The 16,089-nt window shown below is 41.4% G+C and overlaps 1 protein-coding gene across 2 annotated transcripts in view; it reads right to left on the bottom strand.

Moving 5' to 3' along the window:
- The window catches only part of CDON (cell adhesion associated, oncogene regulated), a 98,270-nt gene that overhangs the window by 38,880 nt on the left and 43,301 nt on the right, over positions 1-16,089 (bottom strand). For both annotated transcript variants that reach the window (XM_061167005.1, XM_061167013.1), the window contains 4 exons: positions 14,937-15,281; positions 8,500-8,789; positions 6,579-6,753; positions 3,268-3,396 (listed from right to left, as the gene is read on the bottom strand). In XM_061167005.1, coding sequence (XP_061022988.1) covers positions 3,268-3,396; positions 6,579-6,753; positions 8,500-8,789; positions 14,937-15,281 — 939 coding nt within the window. The remainder of the gene's footprint in view (positions 1-3,267; positions 3,397-6,578; positions 6,754-8,499; positions 8,790-14,936; positions 15,282-16,089) is intronic.

Genomic DNA, 16,089 nt, shown 5'->3' with positions numbered 1-16,089 from the left:
GAAAAGTTAATGTGCAATGAAATAGAGAAAGTAGCAGGATAAGTGAGATAATTTATAAACTTGATAAGTATCTCTGAAAATCTGAAAGTTAATGAGTATGATCACTGAGGCATGCTAAAACAATATGAGTAATAATTATTTGGTGCTTCAAGTCTGACTGTGGTAATAATTTACAGTAAATTTTCTTTTTTTTTTAACAGTAAATTTTCAAAATGATGTGTTATTTAAATGGTTTTCTTTATCCAAGCAAGCTATAGAAAACATATTCAGCCAACAGTCTATAGATTGTTCTATTTATTAGCTCTTATGATCATAGCCTGTCAATAATCAGCAATGTAGCTATTACTATTGTACGTATCTTAACACACTTCAAAGCTACAGGAATGCTAGTCCAGAAAACAGACTGCAAACAGTAAGTAGAGATCAACTGAACCAATAAAATCAATGCTGATAAAAAGGAAGACAGATTCACAGTCAAATAAAAACAAGCGTTATCAGGAAACATGATCTACGTGATCATCCATGTGAACCTGTAGGAAAGGAGGGTCAGAGAGCCAACACCTGGCAGCTTTCGGTTAGCATGGCCAAGGGGAGGGATGTCCCAGCCACAGATGAGACGGTCTTGATTCCATGGCAGGTGGAAACCTCAGGAGTGAGCTCATCATTTAAACTGTGTACCCAACACGTGTCCCTAACTGCTGGCCAAGCAATCTTGTGGTTATAACTGGCTTCCCACTTGGTCCCTACAAAGCAAGGATGCTGACAGAAACAACCTGGTCTATATGACAGTGAGAAAGTAGTAAACCGCCATCCCATGTTACATTAATCACCTGGGAATTTTTTAAGAATGAGCTGGTTATCAAGAAGACCGACTACCCTTCAATACGCTAACTATCTTGTTTCTGGAGCTAGAACAAGGAGGACCAGCTCTGGACCACAGTTACATTGTTGTCGTTTTAGTTGCTACCTCACGTCTGACTCTCTGCAGCCCCATGGACTGCCAGGCTCCTCTGTTTGCGGGATTTCCCAGGCAGGGACACTGGAGTGGGTTGCCATTTCCTTCTTCAGGGAATCTTCCCGACCCAGGGATCAAACCCATATCTCCTGCATGAGCAGGTGGATTCTTTCTTGCTGAGCCACCAGGGAAGCCCCCACAGTTACATTACTTCAATGAATTAATTACTCAGGAAGCCCCATCTCTGTCTAGCCTGGATCTGGCCTCCACCAACACCTCTCTGTCTCAACATCTCTTCAATCTGAATACAAACACATAACAAAGTAATGCTGCATACGGTGCCTGTATGAAGAAATTTGTGGCATTTTAAAAACAAATTGTTTAATGGATGAAAAGATGAATACATTCAAAGCAGGCAACTTGGCATGATACTTACTGTATTCCTTTCAAGTTAGAAAGCAATGGAAACAGAATGAATAGGAGTTAGTGAATCTCTCTTTTAACACGAAGATAACAAAACAACTTCCTCTGTTGATTCACATGAGGTTAAAACTCATAAAGAATACCACAGACCAAGTAGAAAAAGAACGTTATTAGGGGAAAGTCCCTAAAGAGAAGAATACCATCAATACTCAAAAGAAACAGCATGTGAAAGGAGATAAAGAATACTGCTCTTGAAGTCTAACTGTCTGACTGTGGATAGCAGTCTCTGGGTGACCTTAGGCAAGTTCCATAACCCCTTTGAGTCCCAGTTTCCTGATTTGTAATATGCTGATGCTCCCTTCCTCACAGGGTTATTGTGAAGATTAAATAAACCATTTCTTTATGGTTATCTCTGCTTGGATAACACCAAACTCATGATTGCCAGGACAGAATTCATAACCTTCAGCAACAAATTCTTATCACCTATCCTGGTAAACAGTTCAAGTTGCCCAAGTCACCGTATTTCTCACTCTCATTCAATGAGGATTCAGCTCCCTTCATCTCTTGTCTGTGTCCTTCTCCATCCACACTGTCACTGTCTGTATTTCCAAGCCTCATCTGATGCCACTCCCCCATCCTATCTCTAAAATCCTTGGGCTTCTTCATAGCTTTTAGGGAAAAGACTGAATCTTTAAGGACATCATACAAGGCAACTGCTTTTCTTCCCCACTGTAGCATGATTCCCCATAGCACTAAATAAAATCTCTGAATCTTTAAATGAAATAGAACATGTCCTTCATCTGTCTCTGCATGAGAGGTCTCTGCCTAGAACTGTTTCTCCTGCTTCTGCATTCAGGTATAACATTCTTGCCTTTGAAGCTTAGCTTAGGGAACATCTCTTACCGCCAGCCACTGGGCCTCCTTCCTATCAAGTAAGTGATTTACATAAATCTCTTGTGAAATGTTTGATTCCAAGGTAGAATCAAAACCATCGTTGCTGGTTAATCTATCTTCCCTGCTATATTGGTATTGGTTTAGTTGTCTGCATCATCTCCTATACTGTAAGCCTCTCCAAGGGCAAGATTTATTTGATCTCTGCTGTTCCAGCATTTACTACAGTGTGTTAGTTCATGAGGTTTTTGTTCTTCTGATCTCAGAAGTGAAAGGACTCAAGAAAAAGCAGCTCATGATACTGAAGACGCAGAGGCACTCCACAGAGGCGTTCAAATGTTATGACTTGCTTCTGTCTGAGACCAACTCATGGAAGACTATAAAAATAGGGAAGAGAAGCTTGAAAATTCTTAGAGCTCAGTAATAAAATGTTAAGCCTTCCCCAGATCACAAAAAGCACGTTATGTTGTAAAGGGAGAATTTGTGTATGATTAAATACTAAAAAGAAGTCTTAAAAATCTTATTGCTATGACATCTAAACACTGTAAGATCAACATGATATAACAATAAAGCTGAGAATGACATGCAATCATTCAATAAAAAAAACTAAGTCATACTATAGGTACCATGATATATTTTGACAAATCATTAAAAAAAACAAGTCAGATGTTCAGGGTTCCAATGTAAATTTGGTTTCCATGCCAGACAGGAGACAGAAAAATCCTTTTTGTGAGTTCTAAAAACTTAGTATCATAACATTTGAAGTCTGAGTTTATTACTTTGAATATCAATCATGATACTGGGTACTCAAGATTTCAAATTCAAGACATTTTAAAATGGTTGAAATAAAACCTAAAAGAGCTATATGGTAGGATATAATTTGAATAATAAATATCCTGTCCCACTCTACCCCTCCCATTCCACCCCCTAGTAACCTGAAACAGGTCAGTTACATTTGGAAACAAACAGAATGAATAAATGAAGAATCTTCTCTTTACCTCCACTATGCCTAGAGGAATCTGTGAGTACCACTCCGAAGTTGTCTGCAGCCTCTGAAACAACAGGGCTCTTAGGGATGCCCACAGGTGGAGAGGAGGCCTGGGTATTTTTGGACGATGCTGTTTTCTCTAGAAAGGTAAAATATAACATAATGTAATATGAATAAGCTTCTATGCATAAGTAAGAAAATATGAAACTCAGCTCAGTTCAGTTCAGTCTCTCAGTCGTGTCCGACTCTTTGCGACCCCATGAATTGCAGCACGCCAGGCCTCCCTGTCCATCACAAACTCCCGGAGTTTACTCAAACTCATGCCCATCGAGTCGGTGATGCCATTCAGCCATCTCATCCTCTGTCGTCCCCTTCTCCTCCCGCCCCCAGGGTCTCCCAGCATCAGGGTCTTTTCCAATGAGTCAACACTTCGCATCAGGTGGCCAAAGTACTGGAGTTTCAGCTTCAGCATCAGTCCTTCCAATGAACACCCAGGACTGATCTCCTTTAGGATGGACTGGTTGGATCTCCTTGCAGTCCAAGGGACTCATGAAACTCAACTGGCATATAAATATATGAACTTATCTGTTACAGTGTCTAAATTTAAAACCTACATTGTAATTACTTAGCTAATATGAGGAATTAACTTGAAAAGTTACTTTGTCTTTTTCTAGTACCTATAATAAAAATGTGTCTCTCTTCACCAGGGTAGCTTTAATTTACACACATAAAAAATGACACAAATGAAAAAGCCAAATGACTATAATAAAGGTTTTCGAACTATTCACCCACTTTTATTTCTACTGTACTTATTTCTTAATTCTGACGCAGAAAATTCCTTATTTAAGAGCTTCTGTTAAGTTTCTTCATGGGAAAGCTGTCATGCTGTTTTAAAATTTCAAAGGGCAAAAAATGAAATTGAGTGATTATTTCAGAACCGAAATACATGCTCATTATTCAGTATTTGCAGGTCAGACTGTATAAACAACTAAGGGCTAATTATGGGTAATAACTCAAAATACATTTCAAATAAGAAATACTCATCATTTTTCTGGCCAGACACAGTAATTAAATAAAAGGATCTTTTTCAAAAGCCAAAGACAATTTCTTTTCAATCATCAGAACTCCTTTCCAATACTGTGCCACACCAAAAACTCTTCTGTCCAATTCCTGTCTCTGCTCATGGAAGTCTTTTTGTTCATTTATGGCCAACCTGCGACGGCATCTTTTAAAATTTTTTATTTTATTTATATATTTATGACAGTGCTGGGTCTTTGTTGCTGTGCAGGCTTTTTTCTAGTTGTGCTGAGTAGGGCTACTCTCTAGCCGCAGTGTATGGGCTTCTCATTGTGGTGGCTTGTCTTCTCTTGCTCATGGGCTCCAGGGCACACAGGCCTCAGTAGCTGTGACTACTGGGCTCTGGAGCACAGGTTCACCAGTTGCATGGGTTTCGTTGCTCCGAAGCATGTGGGATCTTCCCAATCAGGGATTGAACTCGTGTCTCTTGCATTGGCAGATGGATTCTTTACACTGAGCCACCAGTGAAGCCCGGAAATGGCATCTTTTCAATCAAGCTACCCTCACAAACTGGGTGGGCTTCCCTTATAGCTCAGTCGGTAAAGAATCTGCCTGCAATACAGGAGGACCCAGGTTTGATTCCTGGGTCAGGAAGATCCCCTGGAGAAGGAAATGGCAACCCACTCCAGTATTCTTGCCTGGAGAATCCCATGGACAGAGGAGCCTGGCAGGCTTACAGTCCATGGGGTCTCAAGAGTTGGACATGACTGAGTGACTAAACCACCACCACCACCCTCACAAACTACCCCACAGAAGACTATCCTCTGGCATCTTGTCTTGCCTAGACCATGTCAGATCTGGTCCCTCCTATTCCTCTGCCCTCCTCCAGTCTATCCTTACCCTACAGTCAGCAAGGCCCTATAGCCAGCATTGAAACACACAAGAGACAGTGTCACAACTCTGCTCAAAACCCTCCAAGGCTCCCAGTTCACTCAGGGTTGAAGTCGGTGTCCCTGCAGGTGGGACAATGTGCTCATGATCATCCATCTCCCTGAGTGTTCTCCCCTCCCCACTTACTTTACTCCCATCACTGTGGGAGTGCTCCTTGGAACCCTCAGTGCTCCTTGGAAATGCCAAGCACACCCATGTGCTATCCTCTCTACTGGGACATTCTAGCCCCAGATACTCACATGGGTTTCCACACACCTCCTTAAAGTTCTGCCCTGCTGTCAACTGCTCAATTCTCTGGCCACCTATTCAAACTGTGACAACTGCTACTACCCCATGTGCGTGCATGCTAAGTCGTTTCAGTCATGTCTGACTCTTTGTGACCCTATGGACTGTAGCCCACCAGGCTCCTCTGTCCATGGGAGTCTCCAGGCAAGAATACTGGAATGGGCTGCCATTTCCTCCTCCAGGGGATCTTCCCAACCCAGGGATCAAACCCACATCTCTTAGGTTTTCTGCATTAGCAGGTGGATTGTTTACCACTAGCACCACCTAAGAAGCCCATGCTACACCCATCCCTTAATTTATTTCTCTTGTTAACACTCACCACCTACTAATGTTCTTATAATTTATGCGTATACTTCTCCCAACTAGAATGGAAGCTCCATGACAGCAAATGAGTATTATCTATTTTGTTTACTGCCTGGCACTGAGAAGTCATTCAGTAAATACTAGCTGAACTGAAATTTTGCCTTGAGTTGGCATTTATGTATATGTCTTACCTTTCTTAGCAAAGTAGAAGCTCTATCAGGATGGATTTTGTCTTGATTATCCTTGTTTTCCCTGTGTCCCTTGATCTAATGCCTTACCTATCATGCTGCTGCTGCTGCTAAGTCGCGGCGGGCATGTCCAACTCTGTGAGACCCCATAGACGGCAGCCTACCAGGCTCCTGTCCCTGGGATTCTCCAGGCAAGAATACTGGAGTGGGCTGCCATTTCCTTCTCCAGTGCATGAAAGTGAAAAGTGAAAGTGAAGTCGCTCAGTCGTGTCCGACTCTCCACGACCCCATGGACTGTAGCCTACCAGGCTCCTCCGTCCATGGGATTTTCCAGGCAAGAGTACTGGAGTGGGGTGCCATTGCCTTCTCCTACCTATCATAAACTCTCAAAAATATCCGTGAAATGCTAGATGGACTAGAAGAATACAACCATCTAAATGTGGCCCCAAGAGGTACTATAATAGGTTTATTTAGTAAATTTATATATAAGAAACTTTGCTACCCCAAAATGACACTAATTATTAAAAAGTGACATCAATACAGCCAATTCCCTCCTCTTAAGGAAGATTATACTCACCTTTGCTGGTTCGGAAGGTGAGCATGGCAGGCTGTCCTTCCCCGGCTGCACTCCTCGCCACCATCAAAACTTCGTAGAGACTCGATGGCTCCAGTTCCGTTAAATGGAGCTCATTCTCACTTCCTGGGACTCGAACTGTGTGCCAGCTTCCCACGACACCAACACCATCTTCCAGCTACCCAAGCGAAAACAAGGCATTTTTCAAAAATGGAGATACAGGGCAGAAAATCTTTCCATTTCAATTGGGTAAAAACTAGAAGTCCTTCAATTCCAAAATGAATTTGGGGAAGCGATACACGGTCAGAAGTGAAAGAGACACAATGCCTCTTCCAATTAAGAAACAGAAGGAGATCTATAGTGAGAACTTTGGGATTCTCACTGTTTTTGAAAAAGACTACTGCTTCATCAGCTGCCACTAACGTATGGCCTCAAGTAAGTTACTTGATTACCCAGTTGTTTCCTATCCTGGTAATGGAAACATTGCTCCTTTCTTACTGAGCTAATGGGAGAATTAAATAAGTAAACAATAATATGTATTAATAATAATATACAATATACACAATACATGATAAATCATAGTTCATGTTTATGTCTGTATAAATTATGCAATTATGCATTACATATTTCTAACAGTCTTGCTTCATGTCTTTACACTGTTCAGTGAGTTGAAGGAAAGAAAAAGAGATCCAATCTGTTATGCCTTCATTAACAAAACCAAGAGCCAACATTCATGGAAGTTTCCATGTGGACAGGGTTACCAGTGAAACTTCCTTCATCTAGAATCACCAAGTTAAAAACAGTGAATAAACTTTCAAGTATCATTATGTTAATTTTTCCAGATATTAAAAATATTACTGGAGGGGGAGAAATGGAGTGGGAGGCTGGACCAGCAGACGTAAGCTTTTATACATAGGATGGAAAAACAACAAGGTCTTACTGTATAGTACAGAGAACTAGATATTCAATATCCTATAATAAACCATAATGGAAAGGAATATTTTTAAAAAATGTATATATAGGGATAACTGAATACCTATGCTATACAGCAGTAATTAGCATTGTGAATCAATTATACTTCAATTAAAAAAATACCTGAAGGATAAAAAAAAATTCTTATTAAATGATGGATACCAAAACATCTTGAATATAGAAGATTATTTTAAATATGAGTACATCTCCTCCCATTTCAGTTATTAGTCTCATTAAACAAAGAGGGGAGGATTTTCATCTTGTTTTAATATAAGCCTGTGGATAAAAAATACCATCTGAAAAATCAATTGAGATGGACCAACATTTACCATGATAAATAACCAAACAATGAAAGATATTTATACAATTAGGAAGACAACTTGAAATGAAAATATTAGTCAGAGATTATAACGCAACAACTTTGTTCAAACAGTGGTTTCTAATAAGAAATTGCTTCTTTGCTAAACAAACCGTCTTCTGCCGCTTCAGAGAAGGAAGGAATTATTTCTTAAAAAGCGGTTTATAAAGCTTTACACCCAAGGGGTTAAAATGTTTGATTAAAAAGGTCAAGAAGCAGGGAATCCCTGGCGGTCCAGTAGTTAGGACTTGGGGCTTTCACTGTCAGGGCCAGGGTTCTATCCCTGGTTGGGGAACTAAGATCCCTCAAACCCCAAGGAACAGTCAAAAAAACAACTGTCAAGTTACTCAGTTCTTAAAATCCCAATCTGGGGGCGGTTATTTGTACTTCATTCTCACTGCTTTTATAAGACTGGTAAACCCAGCATGACTGCTGACTCTCTCCCAAACTCCTCTCTCCCAAACTCCCAAAATCTTCCTGTTCTGTCTCCTGCCACTCCACAAGTGTGAAAGATAATAAGCATCTTTCACAGGAAAGTTATACACAGGATATGAAGATGTGAGAAGAGAAAGATCATAAATGGCAAGACATTACCTTTCGGTACTTCACGAAATAGGCATTGATGGGCAGCCCACCATCCTTCCCTGCCCTCCAGACCAGGTTGTAGGTGTCTGGTGTGTGTGTCTGAGGGGGGCTCAGAATGATGGGGGCGTCAGGGACAGAGGTGCCACTAGCATTTTTCTCTGATGATGATTCCTTGGCACTGGAATGTTCTTTCACCGGTAATGAGCTCAATGATCCAGTTTCTGAATCATCACTTTTATCATTCTGAGTGGGATCAGAAGATGTGACTATTTCTGCTTTGGTGTCTGTCTCAAAAGGAACTGCAGAGAAAGAGAGGAGATTGAAGAAATGCATTATTTCAGGGTCTCTCACATAGTATGCTGTCATCTAACACAATGTTAGCACAATTTGAGCCCTAGTAATTAAAACATAGAACATTTCAACTTGTAATTCATGGAGACATCTAATCTCCAGTTGTTGTCATTCAGTCACTAAGTCATGTCCGACTCTTTGCGACTCCATGGACTGCAGCATACCAGGCTTCCCTGTCCTTTGCTATCTCCTGGAGTTTACTCAAGTTCATGTCCATTGAGTCGGTGATACTATCTAACCATCTCATCCTTTGCCATTCCCTTCTCCTCCTGCCCTCAATCATTCCCAGCACCAGGATCTTTTCCAAGGAGTCACCTCTTCACATCAGGTGGCCAACATATTGGAGCTTCGGCATCAGTCCTTCCAATGAATATTCAGGGTTGATTTCTTTTAGGATTGACTGGTTTGATCTCCAGTAGCTATTTACTATTCATGAAGGAGCAAATTAATTTTCTGAAAAAGCAATTCTACAATGCAGTAGTTTAGTAGCTAGTACTAGTGCTAAGTTGCTTTAGTCGTTTCCGACTCTTTGAGACCCTGTGGACCACAGTCCACCAGATTCTGTTCAAGGGATTCTTCAGGCAACAGTACTGCAGTGGGTTGCCATTTCCTCCTCCAGGGAATTTTCCCAACATAGGGATCGAACCCATGTCTCTGATGTGAAAGGATGCTATTTTCCCCTGCTCTATGCTAGCGTTCCCTCTTTTACAACAACAACTTGCTAGTGTAACCTCTGAAGCTTTTAAGTTGGCGAACAAGGAACGTTTACTCTAATTGGTAAATGAAACACAATGAGTAATGCATTCCCTTGGGAACAAAATAACACAAGTAGCAAAGAAAAGATCAAGAGCTAGACCATTACCTACTGGGTAGCTAGTCCCCAAAGGTCGCTTAGTATTCACACCCTTGGGCAGTCCCCTCCCACGCTGAATCGGGCTACCCTGTGAGTGGCTTTAACCAATGCCAAGCCCAAGAGAGGCTGTGGTCTTCCAGCCTTAAGCCTTAAGAAGGCCTGGCACTCCTACCAGAGTGCTACCACATACAGACATCCAAGCTAGCCATGGAGAGAAGTGACCAGGGAAGGGAGAGAGGGAGGAAGGCAGAGAAATGGAGGGGGGTGGGAGGGAGAGGAGGGGATGCGGGTGGAGTCCAGCCCTCACAAAGATGTCACACGTGTGAGTGAAACTACTTTGGCTGTTCCAGCCCCAGGTGTTATCTGATTACAAAGGTCTAAAAGACTCCAAGCAAGGCCCACAGAATGACCCACTTGATCCAGTTAACCCACAGACCTGTAAGGTAATAAAGGACCTGTTAAGTCGTTCATCAGATTTAACTACCCCCAAAGATGGTTTTTCCAGTAGTCATGTACGGATGTGAAAGTTGGATTGTAAAGAAGGCTGAATGCTGAAGAATTGATGCTTTTGAACTGTGGTGCTGGAGAAGACTCTTGAGAGTCCGTCCCTTGGACTGCAAGGAGATCAAACCAGTCAATCCTAAAGGAAATCAATCCTGAATATTCATTGGAAGGACTGATGCTGAAGCCAAAGCTCCAATACTCTGGCTACCTGATGCAAAGAACCGACTCATTGGAAAAGACCCTGATGCTGGGAAAGATTAAAGGCAGGAAGAGAAGGGGACAACAGAGGACGAGATGGTTGGATGGCATCACCAACTCAATGGACATGAGTTTTCAAAAGCTCCAGGAGATGGTGAAGGACAGGGAAGCCTGGCAAGCTGTAGTCCATGGGGTTGCAAAGAGTCAGACATGGTTGAGCGACTGAACAACAACAAAAGATGAACAACTTAACACCGGGGCTTCCCTGGTGGCTCAGATGATAAAGAATCTGCCTGTAATGCAGGAGACCTGAGTTTGAGCCCTGGGTCGGGAAGATTCCCTGGAGAAGGGAATGGCTACCCACTCCAGTATTCTTGCCTAGAGAATTCCATGGACAGAGGAGCCTGGCGGGCTACGGTCCCTAGGGCTGCAAAGAGTCAGACAAGACTGAGCAACTAACACTTTCACTGTATACAACAACAGATAACTAACTAGCTCTTCTATACTCAGAAGACAAATCAGAGACAAGAGAGAGGAAATGAAACAAGACTAGCAAAGGTAAAGGAAGAATTTACTTGTTTCCAATTTTTTTTTTCTGGATAAAACGGAAGGTTGGCTTAAGAACTGCCAGTCTATATCATAGTAAGTGAAATAAGAAAAAGGCAAATACCACAGAATATCACTTATGTGCAGAATCTAAAATATGACACAAATGAACTTATCTACAGACACAGAGAACAGACCTGTGGTTGCCAAAGGGAAAGCGGAGTGGAGGAGGGACGGACTAGTCGCTTGGTGTTAGCCGAGATGCAAAGTATTATATACAGAATAGATAGACAACAAGGTCCTACTGTATAGCACAGGGAACTCTATTCAATATACTGTAGAAAAACAGAATGGAAAGGAATACGAAAAATGTATTATATGGATAACTAAATCACTTTGCTATACAGCAAAAATTAACACGACACTGTAAATCACCTATTCTTCAATAAAATAAATTTTTAAAAAACTGCCAATCTAAAAACAGCCTTAATATTCACTAAGAGTGTACAGAATACATAGAGGAAGGTAAAAATAATTTATTTGTGCTGAAAAAAATAAATAGGTCACCTACACCCAAAAAGAATTACAGAGCACATATTATGTGCTCAGCATGGAGCCAGACATTAAATAACCATCATCTCATTTAATTCTCCAAACAACATTCTTAGGAAGATAGTAATACTTCCGTTCTACAGATGAAGAAACTTGGGTTCTGAGGGATTAAGAGACAACAGCTGGCAGAAGAATGTTAGCGGTGCTGCCGTGAAAAAATGAGAGAGCAACTTATGAAAACAAATAAACTGCCAAGACAATAAAACCCGAGTCTTGACAGCCTGGTCCCTCTAAAGTGCTATTAATACAGACAACGAAAGGTCTCCTACTTCTGCGAAGGAAGGGAGCCTAGGAAACAACAGCAGAGTCTCTTTTCCACGATGAAGTCAGATTCCTGGTAAAAGGTGGGAGTATTTTTAGAGCAACTGCAGCTTCATAGAGAACCAACCAGAAAACAGGGCTAACAGTGGGAGGTCAGTTCTGTTTGTTTAAAAGAGAGAAAAGGTGTCCCAGAAGCTTTCTCCATCAGAGAAAACAAGAAGCTAGTGGAAAAATAAGATAGAAGAAAATTAATTAAGTTCACTGAGACAACTTACAAATATTGCTCCTGGAACAGGCCTGTTTACTTAGTGAGTCAGAATGAGGGCTGGATGTGAAGGGTGTGGCTTGGGAGCCTGCTAATGCAGAGATGGATTCTAGCAAGTGGAGGCAATTAGTTGTGGCTTAGGGCAGTGGAGAAGGACCTTTTTATCATTAGTGTTTCATGCATCCTCTGGGCAGGTCACCACTGGGAAGTGGTATTTGGCTGTAGAAGAGTTTGAATACCACATGCCGCAGTTTATACAGAGGCATGAGAAGAATGCAATGTTACAGCCTCTGTCTACTGCAGGAGTATCAAAATTCCACTTGTGTTATTCGGGCTGCAATGAGACTTTTCCGTAACTTTTATTGAAAAGGAGATTCAGTTAATTTTCTTCTACCGTTCCCAACAGCACAATTAGAGTGCTCACAAGATGCTAGATACAATGCATAAAGCCTTCACAGTACTTTCAAAGGTTCTTCACATCCATGATCTCAATTTACCTTCAAAGCAACTCTTTTTCGAAAAGACCTGATGCTGGGAAAAGACTGAGGGCAAGAGAAGAAGGGGGCCACAGAGGATGAGATGGTCGGATGGCATCACTGACTCAATGGACACAAGTTGGCAAAAACTCAAGGAGACAATGAAAGACAGGGAAGCCTGGTGTTCACGGAGTCGCAAAGAGTTGGACATAGCAACTGAACAACAACTCTTTTTATCTTCAAGACAGCTCTGAAATGGTCATCTAAAAGAGATATCTAGCATTTTTTAAGGTAGAATGTTTTTTGAATTGGAAAAGAGATTGATAAAACACTGGCTTTCTGAGTACTACGATGGTGGCCATGTTTATGAGTTAATGACTCTGAGTTGAAACCAAGTCAACAGGAACAGAACCAAATCTGCCTAAGTGGTTCCCCCTGTGACCACTCAAACCAGCAATCCCACCCCAAACTATTTAGGACCCTAGGCCAATTCTCATTATAGTTTTGAAGAGTTACAACTCACTCTACAAATATTTGTACATCCAGAACCTCAAAAACCCAAGGTCTCTGGGAAGAAAAAACGGTGAGGGAGTGATTCATCTTGCTTACTGCCCTCTTCACAATAAACAATGTAAAGGCTGTCAGCACGCTAGAATTTAATAATAGGCTCAGACTTCCAGGGAAAGAATTGGGTTGTTACGTGCTGTTTTGAGCTTTAACAGACTCAGCTAGACTTTGATCATTAATGTAGAGCATGTAAAATGGACAACGGAGGACCACTCAGGCAGGATGTGGTTCATGGGGTTACTGTACATTACAAAATGAGGCTTATCAAGACATAAAATCCCGGGGGTGAGGGGGATCTTCAAAACCTAAAAATATCTCATCTAAACAAATTATGTATCTTCAAAGAACTTCAGATTTCTCATATTTAAAGTGAGGCAGTTACGGGGCCTTCCTGGTGGTGCAGTGGTTAAGACCCTGCACTTCCAATGCAGAGGACTTGGGTTTGATCCCTGGGTTGGGGAACTAAGATCCCACATGACATGGTAAGGCCAAAAAAATTAAAAATTAAATAAATGAGTAAGTAAAGTGAGGCAGACAACTAGACACTTACTTCGTCCCAACAGCTATGACTGTGACGTCTACCGCTCCATCTTCCCCTTATTTACATAAAATGACCACTTCAGCAAATGCTCTACCCTAGCGGTACCTGCATTACACATCTTGCAGCTAACAATTTTGAGCAGAGCCTCTCCTATTTTTGCTTGGCAGACTGATACATAAACACACACATGTATATATACATATACACATCCATAAGTGTGTATAAATTTATGCAACACTTAACTACCTTCTATACTTAAGGATTCTTTAAGGTTTACTAAAATCAGGAACTATTTCTTCATTCCTTAAACACTACCACGAAGTGTTAGTTGCTCAGTTGTGTCCAGCTCTTCACAGCCCCGTGGACGGTAGCTCTCTAGGCTCCAATCCATGGGGATTCTCCAGGCAAGAACACTGGAGTGGTTGCTCTGCCCTCCTCCAGGGGATCTTCCCAACCCAGGGATTGAACCTGGGTCTCCTGCTTTGCAAGCAGATTCTTACCATCTGAACCACCAGGGAAACACAAGGGATAATTATAATTTAACAATAATTAGATAGCAATAATTATAACCCAATACTTAGTATTTATTAAAGGCTTTCTATTAATACTTCCAGACACTGTTCTAAGCACTTTACAGATATAGTCTCCTGGAATTCTCACACCAGCCCTATGAGTAGGGCACCTTCACTAATGTCCACTGATATCAGATTTGATTGTGAATTAAGTCAAATCTGAGTTAATTTGAATAATATTGATATTCTATATACCAGTACTCCAAATTAAGTCATCATCGCCCCACGTCAATAAAAATATAAAGAATAGCATACATCTTGTTAGAAAAATAACTTTGAGGAAGGATGAGGGAAATATATAGATGAGGACTTCCCTGGTGGCTCAGCTGGTAAAGAATCCACCTGCCAATGCAGGAGATGCAAGAGACTTGGGTTTGAAGTATACCTTAATAAGTCTGGGCTTCCCTGACAGCTCAGCTGGTGAAGAATCTGCCTGCAATGCAGGAGACCCAGATTCGATTCCTGGGTTGGGAAGATCCCCTGCATAACGGATAGGCTACCCACTGCAGTATTCTTTCTTGGAGAATTCGATGGACAGGGGAGCTTGGCAGGCTACAGTCCATGGGTTTGCAAAGAGTAGGACACGACTAAGCGACGTTCACTTAATAAGTTCAACAATCTCTAAAAAATGTATCTTTTCTTATCCCTTACTATCAAAGAAACCCATTCATCTGGGAAAAAGACACTAACGACAACTCACCAATCATGAGGATGGCTTCCGACCGTGTGGTGCCATGTGTGTTTGTGGCTTCACAGGTGTACTTCCCGGCGTGTTCCCGAGTAACAGCCTGAATGTACAGAGAGCCTGAGCCCGCCCGGGATGTGACAGGCTCTGGGTCAGAACTCCCAGGTCTTAATAAGTGGGGTTTTCGGGATTTAGATCTAAGAGCTTGAGACACATGACTGGTTATCAATCCGTGCTTGTCGTACCAACGGATGGCGGGCACCGGTACCCCAGTGGCATTGCAGGACAAAGTCACAGAGTCACCAACGGCCACCTCTGCACTTGCTGGCGCTCTAACTATAATGGGCTTGAGTCCACTGTCTATCAAAGAAAAAATAATTCACATACAAAAATTAAGTACGTTATATATAGTATCTACATATGCAAAACAATGCAAAATAATTTCATCCTATTGCATAAATGTAAATACAGAACTGTGAAGAGAGCTTGCCCACAGGTATCTTCAGCACATCTGGTCACTGCAAATACAGAACATGCGAAGCCAAAGCCTCAGACTTTACCGTGAAAAAGGTGTAAAGAAGTATAAGACTAAGCAATAGGCCTTCAAAAAAAAAAAAAGTTGGTTCCAGGATGCAAAAATCTGATCACAAAAATTCTGGGAGAAAAACCTGTTCTGAATTATAGTTGATAAATGTATTTCTGACCATATACATGAACAAATTTTTGTTTGTAAACTAAAGAGGCACCACCTCCTTCCTTTTGGTCCTAGATATTTTGGGAGCATATATTTCATGACCTCACAATAGAATATTGACATCTGACATTTTCTCCAGCACATCTTTCTCCTTTTCTAGTCCTACTTCCTGCGTTTGACAAAGTCATTCAACAATTTCCAGATTTCTGAATTTTTGCCCATCTAGTACGTATAAAATGCTATCTCATGGGCCATAACCTGCATTTCCCTCAGTACTAATGAAGTTGCACATCTTTTCACAGGTTTATTTGCTACTCATTTTTTCTTCCTCTGTCAAATACCTTTTGTCCTTTTTTCTACTGGGTCCTTTATCTTTTTCATAATGGTTCTGGATTCTTTGTAACTACATACTGTTCTTTTGTGAGTTACATTTGTTACTAGTCTTTTCTCTCTGTTTTTCTTTTCATTTTAATG

This window comes from Dama dama, chromosome 2, assembly GCF_033118175.1.
Source record: "Dama dama isolate Ldn47 chromosome 2, ASM3311817v1, whole genome shotgun sequence".
In the NCBI taxonomy this organism is placed as follows: Eukaryota; Metazoa; Chordata; class Mammalia; order Artiodactyla; family Cervidae; genus Dama; species Dama dama.
Note: the sequence above shows the minus strand (reverse complement) of the source record. Positions and strands in the feature narration are given on the sequence as shown.